This window comes from Pomacea canaliculata, linkage group LG3 (assembly GCF_003073045.1).
Source record: "Pomacea canaliculata isolate SZHN2017 linkage group LG3, ASM307304v1, whole genome shotgun sequence".
NCBI lineage: Eukaryota > Metazoa > Mollusca > Gastropoda > Architaenioglossa > Ampullariidae > Pomacea > Pomacea canaliculata.
Window position 1 is genome coordinate 10,118,734 of NC_037592.1, and position 21,270 is coordinate 10,140,003.

The window sequence follows — 21,270 nt, forward strand, 5'->3', positions numbered from 1 at the left end:
AACCCCATCAAGGTGCCAATATGTCTTAAAAATTAACAAAAAAAAAAAAGTTTGTAAGAGAAATATCGTGCGCTAATCAATCCGCCTTCCTCCATTCAGAACACCTTCGACTAACAGTTCGAGCGATCCACCCCCTACCCCCCCTCAAAAAAAAAAAAAGTTAAGAAAGAGAAATTCTTTATGCAACATACCCGGTTAAGAAATAGAAGAGTAGCACAAGATCTTGAGGCAAAGCAGCAGCTAATATCCAACTACCCGAATGCAGGCCCTCGTTCGGTACCGGTTGGCTGTCGCTATGCAAAGGTGGGAATGGCTTTCTGACACTGGCTTAGCGGCGCCGAACGTGGACTCACGCAGGAGGAAAAGTGGGAGGGGAGGAGACGCCACCGTACCTCGGGCAGGTAAGGTCGAAAAGGTGTATATACGAGTTGCCTTTTCTCTCTCTCCCCCTCGCGCGCAGGCCTGCTGTTTTGGTTTGCGGCAGCGCGGCGGAGACACCCTCAAACTTCGCCGCGTGCGGTCAACAGGTGGGTGGAGCGGGGGCTGGGGGGGAGGGGGAGAGGGAGAGGGAGGAAGGCTCCAGACTCCCAAACAAGAGTCTGCCCTGTCAGCGGGAGGATTGTGATGCCTCGAGTGTGAATAATGCCTCCGACACCTGACAGCTCGATGACGGGAAATGAACGCGTCATCAGATGACCATGAACGAATCCTCGCCCATCGCTCAACACGGTAAGTGAATATTGTGGCGTGGCGACTGGCTTGTTGATACACGACTGCTGAAGTGAAAAAAAAAAACCAAACAAACAAAACAACAACAACAACAAACAAAAAAAAACAAAAAACGCTTCTTCAATGCGCAGACAACATAACCTTACAGCCAGTGACTGTCCTACTGCTCGTAATACTCGCCATCTCATCGCATTCTCTAACAGACATAGCACTGGTACTTACGGGTATATCGCCCCGAACGTTTGTGGCTCCGTAATAAAGGAAGTAGACGCTGGAGTCAAAAGTCGCGAAAGCCTTCTCCAACAGGTATGACACGATGGAGATGTGGGGGGCGTGTCTAGCGAGTACCTGCTCACCGCCGTGTGACATTGCAACCGCTTCACAAGATTATCTCCGGGTGCCGAAGGTCGGTTCGACTGAGCGCTTACTCATTAATATGAACTCGAGAACCGCTTCGTGAAGCGAATATGAGGACTGTTTCAGGTAGTAAATGCGGCCAGTCCCTGTATGATAATTATAATCAAGAACAGAGAAGTAACTCACACATTTGTAGGGATTGTGTAACTGTTGAATCAACTCAAAGATAAATATTACAACTAAAAAAAAAAAAAAAAATACAATGCCATAGGCATGGTGAATTGCACTCATACAATAGGCCTCTAATCAGTTTTGAGGAAGCCATCTATGTCATGCGTACTCAATAGGTCCATTCGCAGCATCTCCTAAATCGGTCGTACATTGCTTGCGCACTTTCGTTTTATACCCAAAGAGTAAAATATATATATAAATATATAGAAAAACCAGCCTTAATTATCCCTTGAACACCAACTTTGTTAACTTAATGCATAGTGATTAGCGACCAGCTAGCATTTCACCCAGTCACAGTTTGGATGGACTAGCTTTCACCGATTTCTCAGTTAATGGCAGGTACTGGAACCTGACTTTTATAATTATTGTTTTGTTTTACGATTTAAAGATGTGAACTTTTTACTGTAAATGCTCCATACTTCTCGCCTGCTGCTGCGTGACGATGTGAATGTGCCGAGGACTGGGTGAGTACTTGTGTCTGCGTTATGTAGCTACGAAGTAGATTTTTTCTTACGTAGCTCTGGTTTCTGCTCTGTGTGTGTGTGCGCGCGCGCGTGCAATCATTAACAGATAATGTAATCAGCACACAGAAGTTTCTTCTACTTTACGATGTGTGGGCAAAGTTCTGTCGCGACTACTGTTCAAACAGACGACCACGACCAGAGCTTTTGGCCTTTTTCACTTCCCTCGTCAGTTTAATAAGATCGGATGCAGCCCTTGAGCGCCAGTCTCCCGATACACGTTGGCTGTTGTCTCGAGCCACGTCAGCCCAGACCGTGCACACGTGACCAGCAGCAGTGGGTGAAGCTCTACAATCTACATCCTTGACTCCTGGTGGTCACGGCGCTCCCAGGTCTTGAAGACGAGGACAAACTTGCTGCACACCGCAGCCATCGCCCGTCAGCACGGAGGGAGTTTGTCAGGCCAGCAAGCACACACCAGGCAAGTCGTCCTGACTCCGCAAATACTGCACCCCATCTACCCATCCACCCAGCCTTCGCTTCTCGCCTGTACCCAGCATGTTTGCTGTCAGGGAAGGGAAGGATGAAGAAGGGCGGGGGTGAGGAAGAGAAAGATGCCTAATTAGATGCCGGGTGCATGTATTCACCTAGCTCTGACGGCCTGACATTCGGAACATCTCGCCAAACAAACCCAGTCTCACCGGCCCTTTCCGCTGCTTATATAGGCAGGTAGGTAAGCATTCTGGTCAACCCACCAATAACCAACATCGTAGACGTTGTCCTCCTCACCTTCCACACATGTCGGCCAGTGCACTTTAAGAATACGGACCACCATGCAAAGCAGCGGACACTACGCAACCCCATGTTTACAACACCCCGCTGTTGTCCGACCTCACGCACGCCCACGACAATCAACGATTAGTAACTGATGGTGAAAATCCAGATTTTGAGTCTCGTTCTTCAACAATCAATGTCAGTCTAGCACCACCTTACATACGTGATCTTCCCAACCGATACCATCCCATCCCCCCCCCCTCCAAAACAACAACAACAAACAAACACAAAAAACAAACAAACAAACAAAAAAAAAACCACCATGGTGGTGAGCCGCGCTCGTAAGGCAGGATGATAACTGTTGTTTCGAATGCTTTTGTTGTGACTACGAAGTTCGCGAGGCCTGATGTCGCAGTTATCTGCGATGGCGATGGGTAGGGGTAAACACAGCGATGCGGAAACCTGCAGGAGTTGCCAAGTGCCTGACAGCATCACGTGAAACCCGACAGGGGGGAGGGATGCACGTTCCCTATATAGCGCTGCAGTCTGGCTGTAGACATGCGCACTCGTGAGTCATGGCCCTCTCCCTCCCCCGTCTCTCAGCCTGCTAGAGTGCAAGTAGGAAAGACTGGAAGAAGCCGGCAAACAGCCTGGGTCAGGAAAGGGAGAAGTGAAGGAAGAGGGATGCGTACAAAGACAAAGAATCTCCCAGACGTTTCAATTTTCGCCACGAACCACATTCGTTTAATCAATAATAAAAAAAAGTAGAAAATTTGGCAAGTTATTCCAACGATCCACATTTCTGGCAAATTATCCTGGCAATCCTCATTTTCTTTGCTAAAGATAAATGGATCCCAGAGCCTAGTGGTCGTAGGAGCAGTGAACGTGGTTCACTATGACTAGAAAGAGGAAGGTGGAGCCTTGGCCTCCCCTTTTGTCGTCTTTTCTTTCCCTGATAAATCAGGTAGCCTTTACCTCCCCCAATAAATCAGGTAGTCTTTACCTCCCCCTATTAATCAGGTAGCATTTACCTCCCCCTATAAATCAGGTAGCCATCCGCGCACAGCTGCTGCTGGATGTAGGAGGGGGAGAGGTATGTTCCAGAAGTCCGAGCAGACCTTGAACTAGCGCCTTCACCACTAGTCACATGACATACTTATTCCTGACAGAAGACAGAAGTTCTATTATTTACATATCAGCGGCAACCTACAACTTAACCACTCCACTAACTGATGGTGTTGGGAGGCCTGTATTTCGAAAGAGGTGTAGAGCTTTCAAACGTCACCTTCACTCATGAGTTTTGCAGGAGGAGGCACAGGGAAAGTGGTGGGGTGGGGAGGGGTACAACAATTTACAGGTAAGACCGTCTGCGCATGCCCGGTGCAGGTCAGTGAGGAAAAAAAAAAAAAAAAACTCGCGTGGGAGGAAAAGGTTGTGTTGGAATATGAAGAGAACGTGGGGAATGGAATCCCAGCTCGGACAAGGACATATTGACAATGAAACTTGCACCTCTGACCTTTCCCTTGAACGAGAAGAACACACTAATTGCCGCCACATAGACTCAGTAAGTTGGTCAAATATTTTCATCAAGTTCAATCTGTCGTATAAGACGCTGTTCTACGACTATTATTAGGCTGCCTTGTTCTAGGGGACAGTCCCACGTGAGTCAGGCCACTCATAGGCACCTGCTGTTTGGATGACACCTGCAGAAGCATCTCAGCATGGATGCCAGTCTATCTCCACCTCAGATTCATTCGCGGGTGCAACGCAAAACCGACTTAAGAAGAGATTTTGGCTGCATCAGGTGTTTACCACTTGCGTGTGGGTGCTCGCTTTCGCCCAAAATAACTGAAATGAACCTCTGCTGTTTTGTTGTGTCAGACTTCCGCTGCCATCGCAAGCGCCAACAAGACAGCCACCTCCATGCATGTTCATGAGGGGGCCATCCAACCTTTCCTCGCGAAGTAATGGGTTTTCTGTGTGAAGACGATATACTGATATACGCGTGCCGCACCCAGGGATGTTCAAATACTTCAAATGTTATCGGTCTTTTCTTTTTCTCCTCTCCGCGTTTCCAACTTGTCGAGTGATACCTGCACCAACCTCAGTCTCGTTTGTGCTGACGTCAACAAGCCGAGTGTATATGCTCCAGTTGCAGTACAATAACAATTGCTGTATTTCGGTAGGCTCGTGCCCATAACCGATATTTGGGGGGAGGAGGAGGAGAATCAGCTACTGGTTCATACGGTTGCAGGAGAAAGACTAAAAATTGTACATACTAACGATGTGCGTGGCCATACAATTGTCAACACCGCTACCAGACTGTGTTAATACCTATAATTTATGTATGTGTGCGCGGAACGGGGGAGAGGGGCTTAATTTCCTGAACTAATCACTGTACCATATTTTTATTTTGGCATTCCGTGATAATTACACTAGCTAATCGAAATAATAATAATGTTTATTTATATAGCGCTTTTTCTCACCATTCAAGGTGGGCTCAAAGCGCTTTACTAAATAGAAAGACACACAAACAAAATAATAACGGATGCTGGTCTCAACAACAATCACTGAAAAATAGCCGAATTATAGCAGTAAGATCATCAGATTAGTTCACGAACGTATTATTGGACTGCTGGCAGACGATGTTTTCCAGTTAACTGCTAAAACGAGGCATTAGACGACAAAGCTTCCGGTTTATTCACATTCTTTGTTACGGCTCGCCGAGACTAACAGCGGATCACTTCGCAAGTGGCTAAGCGTTGGTCTTGGCAGACAAACAAAATCCACCTATACAAACGTCCATGGTTATTTTACAATCACCGAGATTCTGTTGAAGATTTTCCAGACTGAAATACTGGAGGCAACCGTCCGCAGGTTGGGGTAGTCACAGACTGTTCACAGTCGCTGACCTACGACTGTGGAGAGAGAGAGTTGTGGAAGTGAGTGAGACACACCTGTCCGTTACCTGATATTATAACATGGCTAGCCTTCCTATCTATGACACCTTTGCTATGCAAGTATTCCAGAGCATGCAGTAGATACCGCAAGATAAATGTAACGATAGCTCTAAATACGATATATGTGACCGCTAGTCCTACACACAAGATATGTGACTGTTAGAATTTGTGACCTTTGTGTATTCCTGTATATAGCTGACAGACACAGGCCACACTGTCAAACTGCACGATGATCACTTCTGATGACGATGACGATGACTCACTGATGTTGAGTGACCTTTACCTTGTTTTCTGCCTGTGGTGGGGAGGTGATGTCAGGCCGACTTGCTAGTAGAGAATCAGACAGCTGAGATGAGGAACAAGCGCAATGCTTTGTTACTGATTTGTCTGACATAATTTGTGTCTCTCCTTAGCCTCTTGTCACTCTGGAATCTATTAACTTGACCAGCTACTTGTTTTAGCAACACATCTGCCCGGGGGCCCGTGCTGGCTCTCAACGGCCCTGAGTTCAGGTCGAATTTGAAGTTTTAGGGCAACACGGTTGAGAGGAGACCACAGTCCTGGCACTGTAGAAGCGAAGGGACATGTAGGGAGCACGATGCTGGATGACACACACACAAACACACAACAGGAAGCAACAACTGGGAATAACAGAACTATAGTATCCCTAACCCCCGAAGCCAGGAACAAAGCGTTTTACACACACAGGAGAGAACTGGAAAACCCAGAGAAAACCCCGGTCAGCCCGGTCAACGTGTGGCATCCACAGACAGGCATGTCGGAGCCATGCGGACCCTAAACAACTCGATTCTCCCTGTTGCTGTCACAGACGCTGTAGTCACTCAGCCATCATCCACCCCAGTGTATATACTTAAACAAAAACACGCACAGCAAGACATGCAGGACAACACACAAGCTGACAGACAAACAGATAAACTAAACATGTCTGTGCGAAATGCGCGCGCGACACACACACACAGGTGGACCAAACAAGCAGGTAAAGTAAAAGTACGGACACAGAAGCAGACGACACTCACCGGAGAAGGACTGCTCCTCGTGGCTTCTGTAAACTGTTCGTCCATCTTGTCTCATCTCCTCCTCCTGTGAAATAGAAAAGACACTTCCTCAGACCGGTACGTGATTTTTTTACCTGGAGGCGGCTGTCTAGTGTCCTTGTAACGGCTGGCCAGCATGTCTATATAGTCACGGCCTGCTGCTGAGCGACTACCGCCGGACATCTTGGGACGTATCCCTTAGTGCACTCGGCAAATATTGACAGTTATTTTTCAACTAAATGCTACAACAGTTTGCAAGCCGAGTGTTATCACTGATGCCTGTATCTTCTTCCTTTAAAACTAACAACAAAAACAAGGCAGCAGGTGGTATGGTGTATGGCAAGTTCCCTGCAGACACTAATCACACCTGGTGGTCAAAGGTACCACCGACGCGCAGTTCTTGTTCTGCGTTCCCGGGTAATAAAACAGTTTGACCGCAATTTTATGGCTTCAGATACGAAACTATACTACTGACTGCTCTCAGCAATTATCAATATTTCGGGTCGAGGAAATAGTCTCCCTCTAAAAAAAAAAAAACAAAACTCGCACGCTGTGCGAAAAAGAATTCTATCTGAGAAATTTCCCTGCTTAGCCAGCCACGCGCCTGACTCTAAGCACTTCTGACACAGGACAAAACCACGGCATCGGTTGGAAGCAGCACAGAGGTCAGTTCTAATCTCTCTACAAGCAAAACTGCGAAGAATGGCGAGGTGGAGGACGAGGAGAAGGAATGTTGGAAGCGGGGGGAGAGGGAGGTCAGGTAATGCGGTGCGAGATGGCCAATGGTGTCTGCGTGAGGTCAAGAAGGGTCACACAGGACGGGTACCACCGGTCTGCCCACTAAGCTCGGCCGAGCGTATCGGGTGGGTGGCGAGGAAAGTAAGGCCTCGGGTGTGAGGAATGCTAGCAGGGAGGGGCACCAATGACCGCTGGCCGGGTACTTCTAGGGGTGGGTGTGGTGAGGGGTGGGTTACGGTTTAGGCGCCCTGAGACCGGCAAGAATAGATAGGTGCGCAACACGTCAGGGAACAGCACTGCAACTACCTGCTGCAGCCCTAGCCACCATCCGCACCGCTTCGTGGGTCTCCTTCCGCACCACTGAAAGGTGGGCGGGGGGAGGGCAGAAGGCGTGGCTCTGGCACCGAAAGCGGTTGATGTCTGCAAAGTGTAGTTGGTGGGGGACTTGTTGGGTGGGGTAGGGGGGAAGTCAGCACGTATTTCAAGCACATCATCAAACGCAGCTCAAGCCACGATATTATAAATCAAGATGTGCTTGGCCCCGATCAACCAGTTCAGTTAAAAAAACTGGATGAAAAAGTAATTAGAAAGGAATGTGCAGTCAAAGGGAAGCAGTTGCTGTTATTCCACCCACACATCTCACTACTCTACCTCTCTCCACCACCCAATGTGTAGTCTGTTTTGAGCACAGAGGGCTAATATGAAACCGGCACCCCTTCCCCCAAGCTATATGCTGTGGAGCTGTTTGTGTCGGGGTGGTTTTGCGAAAATACGCTAAGTGGGTGCAGAACTGGCGAGGATGCGCGCGCACACCCACACACGGGTGTCTGTAGACCAGACGGTGCTTTCACTTTCTGGCACCGGTGCCTGTAGCGGCGGTGAGAACAGGTAGGATGCTTTATGCTATAGGGAGTATTAGAGCTGTTTTCGGGTACCCCCCCCCCCCAAAAAAGGAAAAAAAACCCACCTTAACGCAAAAGCTGATCATCTCAAATAATTTGATTAACAAAAAATAGTTGTGATAGAAAGGGCATAATTCAGGTGATGTCTGTGTTTTCTGAAACTTATATTATGCAAAAATTTGGGAGGGAGGGTTTAAACCCCAAAGCGTGATGACACATCATTTCTGCATACTTGCTGGCATTTCTCATCATTTCTGTCCGGCCTCAATACTTCTATTTACAAAGATCTTCTATTCCTAGTATGTTGTCAGTGCCACCATTTCGAGTTCTATGTTATAACATTTAAACAGTTTAAACTGAATGAGTTCAGAGATCCAGATTAGACATATGAGGTGGGTGTCTAGTTGTTGACACTAACAAAATAAGCACGAAACATTGGTGGGAAGGCACTGAACATAAATTTCTGTACATAATTTAAACTTAATCCGCTCGTTTTTCAGCAAGACAAAACAACATGTTTCTCTGATTCTCACTGGAATATGGCAGCTAAGCCAAGTGAAATGCATGGGCCAGATTAAAAAAAAAAACCAAAAAACAAATAGACAAGAAAATCTGACAGGGAAGCAATGGTGTAGGAAGATGACTGACATTGGGAGGTGTGTATGTGGGGATAGGGGGGAAACTCCATACTGACAGTGAACAATGTTCACATTCTTGGCTCCTCACTATTTTTCTGAGGGTGCGCTGCCCTGTTCTTGCCCCCCTACGCATTTAGGGAGGTTACCTAAAAGCTACAACTTTATTTTTCCAGTGTCTCTACATAAGATGGAAAAGTTTTGGCAAAAGCCACCACCTGTTGTCATAGAAACAAGCAAAAGAGAAGGGCTACTGACGTGAAAATGTGCTGGGCAATACAGTATCCACAGTAAGCAGAACGTTGTAACATTAACATTCTGAATCCAGTTTACGGTACGAGGTAGCATGGCCATCTACAGTAGTACAATACAATAATTAATCCAATACTTTCACAACGTTAAGAAAATATAATTGCAGATAGGGCAATTATAAGGTGATAATCTGCTGCACATTCTTTAACCATTGCCAACTTGATACAAGTATTGAAAAGACTACGTGTGAATGCATTCTATGCAAGAGTTGTCCATCATTTGTCTGATAGGAGCGATAGTGGTCGAAGAAAGATTACTCAGAGGAACAAGTGATACAAGGTCTGCATGCCTAGGGTTCCTGGTAGAATGCCAAAATGGTGGCAACAAGCACTGTAAAGGTATCATATTAACAGTTGGCCCAAGGCACCACCATGACAGTCTGAACAGTTGGTGATGCCATCACACACAATCTAAGAAAACTCAAGGCCTCTGAGTTGACTGGCGCTGGCAGTGCAGTTTGTCATCAGATTTTATGGACAGGTGCATAAAAGTAAGTTTTTCTCTTGGTGAAAAAACTGTTAAGTTTGCCACTATGAACTGTTGGATGTCATTTCCTTCTGGGTGGCATAAGAAGTAATCAAGCTGACTAAGCAGTTATCTCCCATTGCTAAGTGCTACTTGCAAGAGGGAAGAGGGGTGAGAGACCTAAGCTTGAAGGAAGACGACAAGATGGGTAAAATGCCACGCGATTGCAGAGAAACCTGCATTTTCTGGCTTTGGAGTGGTACCTGTTATCTGTGGTTGATAACATCCATGCCAATCTGAACTATTTTTGTGCTATGCAATTTAGTTTGGTCAGCTTTTTTTTTTTTTAACAAAGTGGAGAAAGAGCACGGACTATTTGACATTTTTTTTTAAAAATATATATATTTACAAGTTTCCTGGCTGAATGTAAACTTTGACTATATAAGCTTCCAGCATTGCTATTTTCAAAGCTTACAACTTCTTGTCCCCCACCTCCTTTGTTTGCAACATTAACAAATTCCTCACTTAAGGATAAAGTATCAGTTAATAAGGTCCAAGGTTTAGCTTGCCTATTTAAAAACTCAAGAATGTTAAATCAACTTCTTAAATAGTTTTCATGATGTAACAAACTCAGACTTGAGCTTTGAGCATTTTGATAATCCATGATACATTTTAATAAGGTGACCAGACATTTTGGGGGCGAAAACGGGACATGTGCCGATGATGGTGTCGTCACAGTCAAAGAACACCGAATCAGCGTACGGTATTCAAATTTAAAAAAGACAAGCGGCACATTTGATGGACTTGCCAGAAAGCCAGAAAGCGGGACACTGGGCATCCCGCCCGATGAGCAGGCGGGACACGAGGTCAAAAGCGGGACGTCTGGTCACCTTAATTTTAAGTTTGCAAACTTGTTCATTAGTGATGCGAGGGAACTTGCACTTTCCAATTCACCATAAGCCAGTTTTCAATGAAATTTTGCTATCCAGTCAATTACTAACAATTAATTTTGAAAACACAACAAACTGCAAACTAGTTTAACATCAAGTAAAAACAGCCTGTATCAGGCTATTCAAACCATTAACCACATTAGGCTTATTAGTAAAAGACAGCAAAAGCAAATCATAATCCGATATCAAAAGATTTCTCACAGCAAATGCCAGATGAATATATGATTCAATAAATGAAAATAATTCTTAATCAACATAATCATAAAAGGAATGTTAACATGATCAAACATCTATGAAACCTGTGCCCATAAAGCAAAGACAGATATCCTAACAGTTTGAAAAAGCCTCAGTCAATGGTAGAGTCACGGTCTGTTATCTTCTGCCTTCTGTACAGACATTTACAAAACTTTACTTACTGACATATGTTTCTTAATATGACTTGGCCATACTGTTGTTAACATGCAGCCCATGGTTGTGAAACTGTGTATACGTAGATTTCTACACAATATGTCATGACAGGCTACTTTATCTCCTCACACAGGCCACATCACAACTGTATTTATTGATTTTTGACTGCTGAATCTATGAGCAATGTTACCCCAAGTGCCTCCGCCTATCACTGAACCGTATCCTGTTGCTAGCAGGAATTATAGTTTACTTTTTAGAAAAAAAGCTGCCAGACTCATAACAGTAATTCAATGAATATGGATTTAGAAGTAGAAATGAAAATTTAAAAAATATATACACTTTATAGCTCATAAGCTATTGCACAGAAGCAAGTTATTATATGAGCCAAAAGAAAAGCAGCAAACTATGCACAACCTGGCAACAATGTATGTGTAGATCATGAAACCTTCAGAAATGACAATTTTTATGAAATTTTGCATATAGAGTCCATGCATTTGTGTCTGAAACGATACAAGCCAGTGGGACCTACAGTCACAGGTGTGGCTCTATATAGTATGGTACCTGTAGGAGGCACAGCATAGGAAAGTAATGTGCACCGATGTATTACATTTCCATGCACCAGCTGTTGCAGATGATCATACTTCCCAATTAAACCTGTGTCCAACCTTCTACTTTCAGTGCAGACATTGCTAAAAGACCACTCATAGTTTTACCTGCCACTATTAATGCTGCTTTGCTTTTTAGCAGGGGATGGACGTGCTTTCGTAAGTATCTTCATATTTTATGCTTCTTGGCATTTTGACTCTCAATGGTACAAAATTCTGTTTCTGTGCATGAATCTACAAATATGAAGTTTATGTCATGTTCTTTTAGGTAATCTTTTGATTGTTTATTCAGTAGGAGGTTTTAGGGCTTTAAAAACATTAGTATTTTGACACTTGCATTAGTTTTTTGTGAGTATTCCTAATGAAAAAAAACCAACTTCTGTATCATCCCTCCACTCTACTCCTCCCGGGTGTCACTGGCTTGTTGAACTGTTTTTTCTGATAGGCCGACATATTGCTTTAACAGTAATGTCTTTTGATCTGCTCTACCTACACAACGTCTGATCCATCATTACCAATTTAACTACACTAAAACACAAGTAATTAGTGTCAGATCAAAAATAACACGAAAAAACAAACACGATGGTCTCCAGAAAATGAACAGATTGCTGCCACTGAGAATGGAAAATGTGACTCTGAAAAGAAAATCGTGAATGAATAACACAGCGACAAACTGTAATAAACGAAATTAAAGTGAACTTAAACCAAACACACAAACAGTAAGTATACAATGCCACAGTTCTAAGTATACTACTACTTTTGAAGCAATGCTACACAAGCAAAGAGTAACAAGGCAGTGTGAGCTGTTAATAAAAGGCTACTAAAAACACAAAATTTTAAAAGAAACCAGGTGTTTTGGGTGAAATCCTTTGAAGACAAATTTATATGTTGCAGGTCTCTGAAAGATGCATCTAAACGCCATACACAAAGCAAAGTGACGAGAGAACCTCAACTCCCGCAGCACTAAAGGGAAGCAAGCACATTTGCTCAGGAGCTTATTATGGTGAGATGGCCTCCCTTGTGAGAGCGCACAACACAAATGTATGCTACGCTTTCACATGGGAGTATAAGAGAGAAGAATCTTAATCACTACAGCTCATATAATTTATAAATATTATAGTTGCACAGATCTACTTTTCTCATACTAAATATTATTATCATCACACTTTTTCACAAGCTGAATGCTATTATTACTACGTTACAAGTTGTTTATTTATTCTCTAATTTACATAAAAGAAAGTCCCCAAAGACCCAACTACACATGTTAGAAGGAATCCTGTCACCTTAGATTCATTTAAGGGCAAGCTGGAGCCAAAGTACAACAGAAAACAGTTATTTTTAAAGGACATTATTCAAGGAGGTGCTAAAAACTTATATACCAAAAAATATAGCCTCAAATAATTATTTTAAAGCATGCTCACACATTTTAAAGCTAAAATATAATTGAGATGTGCAGCAACACCCTGCAGTTGCAAGAAGCAAAGAATATTAAGATCCCACCAAGAAGTGCAGCGCCAAAGAACAGCACAGTGGCTGTACACCAGTTACTCACATTCCTTTTAAAGACTGGTGATTGGATGTGCTGTCCGCGGCTGAGACGTAGCAGTGCAATGGAGTGGCCAGTGCCTACCCTTGCTCGTGCTGTCTGCGAGGGAGGGGCAGGATAGGAAGGGGGTGAGGTACGGACAGGGGGGGTGTTATGGCTGGTTGCAGTAACATGTCTACTGGAGCAAACACTGACCTGCAGGAGGGTGGGAGCAAGAAAAACAAAAATACAACTGAGTAATATTCACTTCTTCAGTTTGTCCTCCAGATGATGCAGATCACACAATCAGTGCTTCTGATGAAAATTAATTTTGTTCAAACCTCTGCTTTACTTTCATGTTGGGGGTGGGGAGGGGTTGTGAGTGATTAGACTAGCTCTACAGCATACTAAGAATATAAAAATAACTAAAAAAAAAAAAAAATCCCAAGAAACTGAATGTTTAAAGCTGTGTGTACCATTTTTGGAAGACCATATGGGGAACCCTCTGAATGATCATCTTGTAAGACAGTATCAGTGATGGCATAAAAATAAGTAACATCTAATTACATTTATAATTATCAATTACTGCCAAATTGGCATTTTTAAAAGAAAGCTTTCCATCATCAAGATATTGTTTACAGTGTTTCACCAAGGTAATGCTGCTTATTCAAAAATAAAATGCTTCAAGCACAGCATAAGCAAATCCAACTCCATTAACAAAGTGGGGCTCAGATTAAAAAATACACTTAAAAGCAAGCAGACTCCGAGTAAAAAAGCATTTTGAAGAATACAACATAATAAGCAATTTTCTAAAAACAATGCTAAAAAAACCCAATGCTAAACCAATGCTAAAAAAATCTCTGCTAATTTATAAAATATTCAGTGCAAACATTTCACATAAGTTTTGTGCATTTTCCTCTCACAACATTTTTGTGTGTGAAATGACTACCTGGTGATGAGCTGCAGAAAGTTGTAGCTCACGATTATCTGATGACAGTGAAGACGTGGATATTACAGCTTGCCTGGCGCTTGGATCAAAGCTGACCTTAGGTAAATGTGAGGCAAAAGGTGCACAAGACTCAGAGCTGTGGTTTAACTGTACTTCAGCAATTTTGTCTGTACTTTTTTCCAATCTGGATCCTGCTAGAGTTGACCTCATCCTGTGACTATGAGTAATGTTCATAAATGGTGATACTTCAACAGCAGCAGTGCTGGGAGTTTTTGCATCCAACTGGTTTTCTGATCTTGCATTGACAGTTGCTACAGAGAGTGATGCAGGTGCAGTTTGCATCTGGCTATGTTGTAAGTCTATGGAATGGGACTTTTGCAAATGTTGCAAATCAGCCTGATGGTGACATGAAAGCTTATGTGACTGTTGGATATGTCTTTCATTCCCTAGAGAACCAATACCTGCAGAAGGAAATGGCGGAGAATGGCTAAATTTAGCCACAAGAGATTGGACATGGGGCAGTGCCCTTCTAGCACATGCATCAGGAAATGCTGATTGATATTTGGAGGTGTTTTCAACCGTAGACACTGGTGCTGAAACATCTTTATCAGCATTAACCACACTTGAAAACTGGTGCTGCTGTTTTATTGCTTCCACACTATAGCTAGCAATGGGGATGCAACAATCCTGGTCTCCCCTTGCTGCAAGATCATCTTTGTCTTTGAAGCCTTGGCTTGAATCATCTTGTGAGGCAGCAGGCGGCAGCTCAGATGTGCATGCCAGCTTTGTTGACTCTTGTGGTGGCTTTCTTTGATTAGACTGGGCAAGCTGGTGTTCTAAAGCATTCCATTTCTCCAGCAAAGAAGAGATCTTGTTGACCTGGCTCTGTTTCTCCTTTCCAGGAAAAAGAGCTGCTCCGCTGCTGCTGGGTACAGCTGATTCCTTTGACACAGGTTCCGTAGTGTTAGTTCCTGCACAAAATTGGACATCAGTCTGGACTGAAAACTTGTATTCTGGAAATGAATCACTTTCTCCCTGAAACTCATTGGGTTCACCGACATACCCTCCATGTGTTATGAAGGCAGGATCTACGTTTTTAGATAAGTGCTGGTGAGCTAGAAGTGCAGCATCACAACTATTCTGACTGTCATGGCAGTTCAACAATTTACCTGTCCCTGTTTGGGAACAGTCAGAATCTCTGTCTAGCAGTGGTTTAAACAAGCTCACAGGATGATCCGCACCCAGCTCGGACTGATGTTTGTTGTCTTGGAGACATCCTTCCCAAGGGTCCAGTGACATGCCCTGTGGGACTTTATATAGCTTAGGAGAGTTGCTGTTGCTTTGTTTATATAAACCATCTATCCTAAGAACACTGTGAGCTTCTGCCAACAATAGTGAATGCTCACTTTCCTTGTTCTGTTCAGAGGTGACCTGAGCATGTGCAGCAGAACACCTGTGATCCCTGTCTGACCACATCAAGGCTCCATGTCCATCATCACCACCTATGACAACCTTTGAAGATACAGTGGTACTCATATTCAGATGTGGACTTTTTTCAGCATCAGCTTCCTGTTGCTCATCCATGGTTCTTTCTGTCAACTCCTCTGAAATCATTACCTCGTCACCTTTTATTGTATCCCATAAATTCAGAAACCCTTTGTCATTCTGTGAAGTGACAAATACTACTGATTCCTCTTCAGTGGTGTTATGATGAACACAAAAAGTGTTGGCACTGTTCTGACCAATGTTTTCCTGCATGGTGGTTTTCCCAGTTGGTGAGGTAGACACATATGAACTTTCTCTTATGTTTAGTTCATCAGTATTTTGTGAGTCTTCAAAACATGTGTGACTGAGCTCAACAGGAAATGGAAGACTAGACTGTTGAGCTGAAGTTACCTGTGCACAGTCAATACTAGTTGATGAAGTAGCTGAATCAGAATACCGCTGGTTATCGGTACCAATAGTCTGGGCAGCAGACACACTCTGTGACTCGCACATTCCTACTATATTTTCATCCTCTTCACTACATTCATCACAAAACACTGACTTCTGTAAACCAGCTTCCTTGTCTTTTTGAAGAAAATTCTGGATGAGATCTTTTCTTAAAACACAATTTGCTCCCCTGATTTCCTTGCAAGAAGACTTCTCACATACATGTGACACATCTGCATTATGTGCAGGAGTCCAGGCTGTGTTCAACATGGATTTCTCTGTTTCTGTGGGTATCACTAATGTGCATGGCTCAGCAACATGAGACAAGGCACTTGTTTTATCTCTAGGTTCAGAGGATCTGTCTCTGTTCATTCCTAAATCTCTCAAAGCAACAGCTAATTTCTGCTGGGCTGTCTTAAAGACTTCATCCATGTTATCTGCAAAATTCATGCCATTCTGTTGAATGCCAAGGCTGCTAGATCCAGCAGCAGCACCAACTGTTGAATTTCCATCACTGTTTGAGCCATTAGTCCTGCCATCACTAGATTCATTAAGCAGACTGTCCATGCTAGCAGTCAAGATCGAACCGTAGCCGCTGGAGCTGACTGGGGTGACAGGCGAGGTCAAACCAACGTTCCTCCAGGGGCACGTCTCACATCTCTGACAGCTGCAGCTGGAGGAGGGCGTGCTGCACTCCTCATTTATTGGCGAAAGCAGCGTTTGATTCGACGTCGCAGGCAACAAGTCGAGTGGGTCTTCCTGCGAGTCTGTCCTTGGCACGAGGCTAACGGGCGACAAGAAGCTCACCCGACTCATCGCACCCCACTCATCCTTTGTATCGTTGGCAAGACTTCCTTTGAACGTCCCTCCGGAGAGGGGATGCAGGTCAAGAACGGCCTGGTTGCGTGACCACGTGACTTCCGGTGATGGCGTCTGACCGGAAGTGGTGGTGCCGTCATTGGCTCCTGCCGTCAGCACGTGCACCACACGGTGCCTTGACTCCTCCCAGGGCTGCGCCAGCAAGCGGGCCCGCCCAAGCTGGATCTCCATCCGCCGCAACCGTTGCTCGTGAGCTTTCGTGCCGTTCATGACAAACGCTTGCCGCCGCCTCCTGACCTCTTCACCTCCCACCTCCTGAGCACCGTTGGCGCTGACTGCGCTCTCCATACTGCCGTTGCTGTTGTTGTGACCCACCTCCGTCATCCTCGACTGCGGATTTTGCGCGGTACCGTCTCCACCTGTCTCCACCTCCTCGTGCGCATTGCGCAATGCTCCAGGCATAGACACAAGATTGACCGATTCCTCGCCGGACCTCACCAGCACGTTTCTCTTGAGGGTGCCCTTTGCCCCCTCTACATTCCTGAACCCACGACTAGAGACAACTATCACATGTTTCCTCGCACAGAAATATGCTGAATCGTGCCTGTTCGTAGGGTTATAGGTTTCTGGCAAAACACTGAAGATATTTGTATGCTCTGTGGATCCTCTCTGGGATATCTTGAGAGCATGCAGCAATGCTGCTCTTGGTCAGTCGTGAGCTCGCCTGAGGTATGTGCTGCAGCAACCACTGAAGCACAGCTGTAACCCCCCAGACTCCACTGCTGGAAGATAAGCCTTGCTGGCAGGGGGTGATAAGTCGCGGGTCTGTCGTCACGATGTTGATACAGACTGGTGCAGGAACTAGCACTGATCAGTTACTACTGACAGTCGGCTCGAGGCCCTGTGGACAAGCAAATGTTTGGGACTGTCAGAAACATCTCAGACATGCTGAGAGAGAGAGAAAAAGTGTGTTTTTGCGAAAGACAAAAAATAAAATGAAAAAAAGGCATGTGTCGGCTTGACAGAGAGAGAGAAGGGGAGGGGAAGAGAAAAGATGTGAAGTTTTCCGACCGACTGTATACACCCCCTACCCCCGTCTTCCCCCCCCCCCAAAGGCAAATTCTCAGATCGGGTCAGTCTGGGAGAATGCGGCAAGCACATGCGTTTGTGCATCGGCCTACTTGAGACAGAGGGTGCGACTGAAGCTGGATGGCGACCCTAGCGTGTGCTGTTTACTGGTAAACCTCTTCACAGCTACGCCAAACTTGCTCCCGGCCGCCAAATTTGCCCCAAAATGAAAACAAACGGAAGCAGCATAGGACTCAATTCATCTTTGTAAACAAAGCGCGGAGTTTGGATTTCTCTCTGGGTTTTGTTTTCTCTTGGGTGCAAGGACACCATGCTAACGCCTGGGGCGACGTAAACCTTGGCATCTGTGTGCGTGCAGACAAGAACACAACGGAGATTGTTTTCTCGAACTTTATGCGTCCCTGCTCCGAGAAAGTACAAAAGGAGAATAAAAGAGAGTTTAAGAACTACCCCCAAAAAAAAAAAAATAAAGTGCGACATTCCGACAAATGTTCTGACTGACGTAACTGCCTTCCCCGAGTCACACTTCCTTTCGACGGACTGTAAACAAAACGAAGTTTCCTTTGCCTTCAAGCAAGATGAAATTTATTCTCTCTGGTCGTAATTTATTGCGAATAATATAACACTTCACTCTTCCATAGCTCGCTTCTACTTTGTTATTCCTAATAATTTATTCCCTCCCTCCCTAACCAGGAATTTTAAGCACCTCGTCGCCAGCAGACCACAACCATCGCAAGATCAGCAAGACGTCGCAGCATGCCGCCGCCTGTTTGCATGACAACGTCGCCAAGCTTCCCCACCAGCTGCACGCCAGCTGTCCACTAAGCTGCCAGCCTCCCCTACCCAGCTGTCTCGTGGTCCACGATGGTTCCGCCGCGCATGGCTTCACACTTCACGCTTCGTGACGCGGTCATCAGCCACAACTGATTAAAGCTGGCTACCTGATCTCAGGTAAGGCACGGTCAGTCTTAGTCCAACACACCTGTCCTGTACCCTGAACGGTTTTGACGCAGTTTCCATTAACAACTTCCCATTTGCTTTTCTCGTGCACACACATTTCTAATTTTAAATACTGTTAAGCCTTATGTCTAGTTAGATCATCCGTTTTATAAGCGTACATAATAATCCGTTGTCCGGTGCAGGTCACAGCACAACGTTTAGAGCTTTTAAAAACTGTTTTAAATAAGCCAGACTTTCGTTCCGGTCAGCGCAGTTTTTCGTATCCACTTGTATAGCGCGGTTATGCCTGGCATAAAGATAATTTTTGTAATCCGTTTCTAAATCTGCTTTTTATTATTTAAAAAAAAACATGTTGTGTAAGTAGTCTCTGGAGGCAGGGGAGAACGGCGGGTGGGAGGGGTGGGGTGGCGTTGTGATTAAATGTGACCGCAGATCCTACAGAACTACAAATGGCATAGACACGACGAAATTCGAAACATTCACCGCCTCTGTTGTTTTTAAAAGAAGCAAACAGTGAAAGAAATACCGGTGCATTGTGCAATGGTGGAAGCCTTCTGGAAAGAGGGGGCAGAAATGGGGTAGATACCGGCAGCAGGAAGCCTGTCCAGACGGACACGACGATGTCTTCCTCACAAATCTCCAATCCCTCGTCAGCGTTCGTCTTTTTTTTCCCCTACGTTTTCTGTGTAGTTTACCGCGTTATCTCCAACAGCCACAAGCTCGCTTTTGCACCCGACAAACAGGACAACGGCCTCAAGAAACCGGCCGATCACGCGTGTAGTGATATCCCTGTACACACACACACAGAGGACCTTGCTCCCGTACAATCTGTACTCCTACAGGTATACTCACAGGTATGTGCGCACTAACACCTCACTCACTACACGGTGGTGTAGCTTACGTCGCCAACGAGCCTAAGTACCTGCCACCTTTACGTCAAAGAAGCTTATTTACACAGCAGGGGACTCTGCGGCGTAACGCCCGTCGTTAAAGTCTTGCCAGCCCCCATCCCAGAGGTGCAAGGCAAAATGTCAGTCGCCTGTGTCCCTGCTGCTGACGCATCTCACGCGCTTGCATCACTGGGGAGAGGGCAGTGGGAGGCATGAATGGTGGAGAATTCGGGAACGAGTCTGTCCAGGCGTGAGATGATAGGCTAGGTCATATGTGTAAACAATACGATGTTGCCGAGCAACTAGCCACAGAAACGTGTGTGTGGAATGGCATGGGTTATCGTTCTGGGGAGGATGCGGCTTTACTGAGTGTCTGACGGGTGTCTGTCCTTATAATCACTAAATATCAGCACTACATATTCTGTCCGTGATGATGACGTGATCAGCGAGACGATCGGTTCCCTAAGCATGATGCTACCCTATCTTCTGACGATGCGGGCAATCGCTACGAGTCTGGCAATGACACCCGAACATCAGACCCCTCCGCCCAATCTTCATGTGGCATACGACACGCGTAAACTTCAGCGCGAGGGCTTGGATGCTGTTCTTATCACCGACTTCTTCTGCTGAACCCGAACACACGAACCGTGTGGGACGATCGTGGCTTCTGATGACGTCTACAGCGAGACGGACGTCCAACCGTCAACATCCTGATCCGACAATTGGCGAGGTCTCACGCGCTAAAAGGACATACAGGGTCACCAACGGGTGATGGGATGACTCTTTTATGTCTTTTATGTCCACCATCCAGACAAGAACAATGTCTCCAAGATGCACAAAGTACGGGCTATGCCCACAACCCCACCCACCCTAATAACGAGCAATATGATTTACTCCCGCCTACAGAACTAGCAGGTTGACCCACTCCTGCCCACAAGACTAGCAGGTTGATCCACACGACCGTGACCAGTGGACAGGTAGACCCATGTAGTTCAATAGCCGTGAGCCCCAACATCATCTCCAACCCTCCCGTCGGGCGGTACTCGCGAGTCGGGAGAGAGGTTGGGGATAGGGCGAAGAATGCACAGAATATATTAAGTTTATAGCTGTCACAAGAATTAATGTGCTATAAACATTCTCTTATACACAACACAGCCCCTCCCTGTGAAATGTATCTTTCAAACAATCTTGTATTGTAATCTATTTGTGAACATCGTTTGCTCTGAGTACCACTACCCGAAAACATGCGAAGCACAGAACTCGTGAACTTCATCAGACTTATTTCATAAGTACGGAACTCTCGTGAGGTGTGCTTCCCTAACTGATACTGGCAAATGAAGCTGCTTGGCAATCTAACCACGGCTGAAGATCAGAAATAAAAAGTATGAGGATTTATCATCACCCGAGTACGATAACCTCCAGCACAGTCTACTTTGCTCACTCACCTCAGAAAACAGCTCAGTCTAGCGCTCATTCAACAGCAAAAGCTTGAAAACTCGGCCAGCGAAGGACCACAAACTTTCC

At 45.3% G+C, this 21,270-nt stretch overlaps 1 protein-coding gene across 1 annotated transcript in view; it reads right to left on the reverse strand.

The window, feature by feature from the left end:
• LOC112559006 overlaps positions 1 to 17,505 on the reverse strand; it is a 38,099-nt gene extending 20,594 nt beyond the window's left edge. Inside the window, exons 1-3 of the mRNA XM_025229821.1 lie at positions 14,057 to 17,505; positions 13,135 to 13,323; positions 6,550 to 6,613 (exon numbers count right to left, since the gene is read on the reverse strand). Coding sequence (XP_025085606.1) covers positions 6,550 to 6,613; positions 13,135 to 13,323; positions 14,057 to 17,269 — 3,466 coding nt within the window. The 5' untranslated portion in view covers positions 17,270 to 17,505. The remainder of the gene's footprint in view (positions 1 to 6,549; positions 6,614 to 13,134; positions 13,324 to 14,056) is intronic.
• Between the last annotated feature and the right edge of the window lie 3,765 nt (positions 17,506 to 21,270).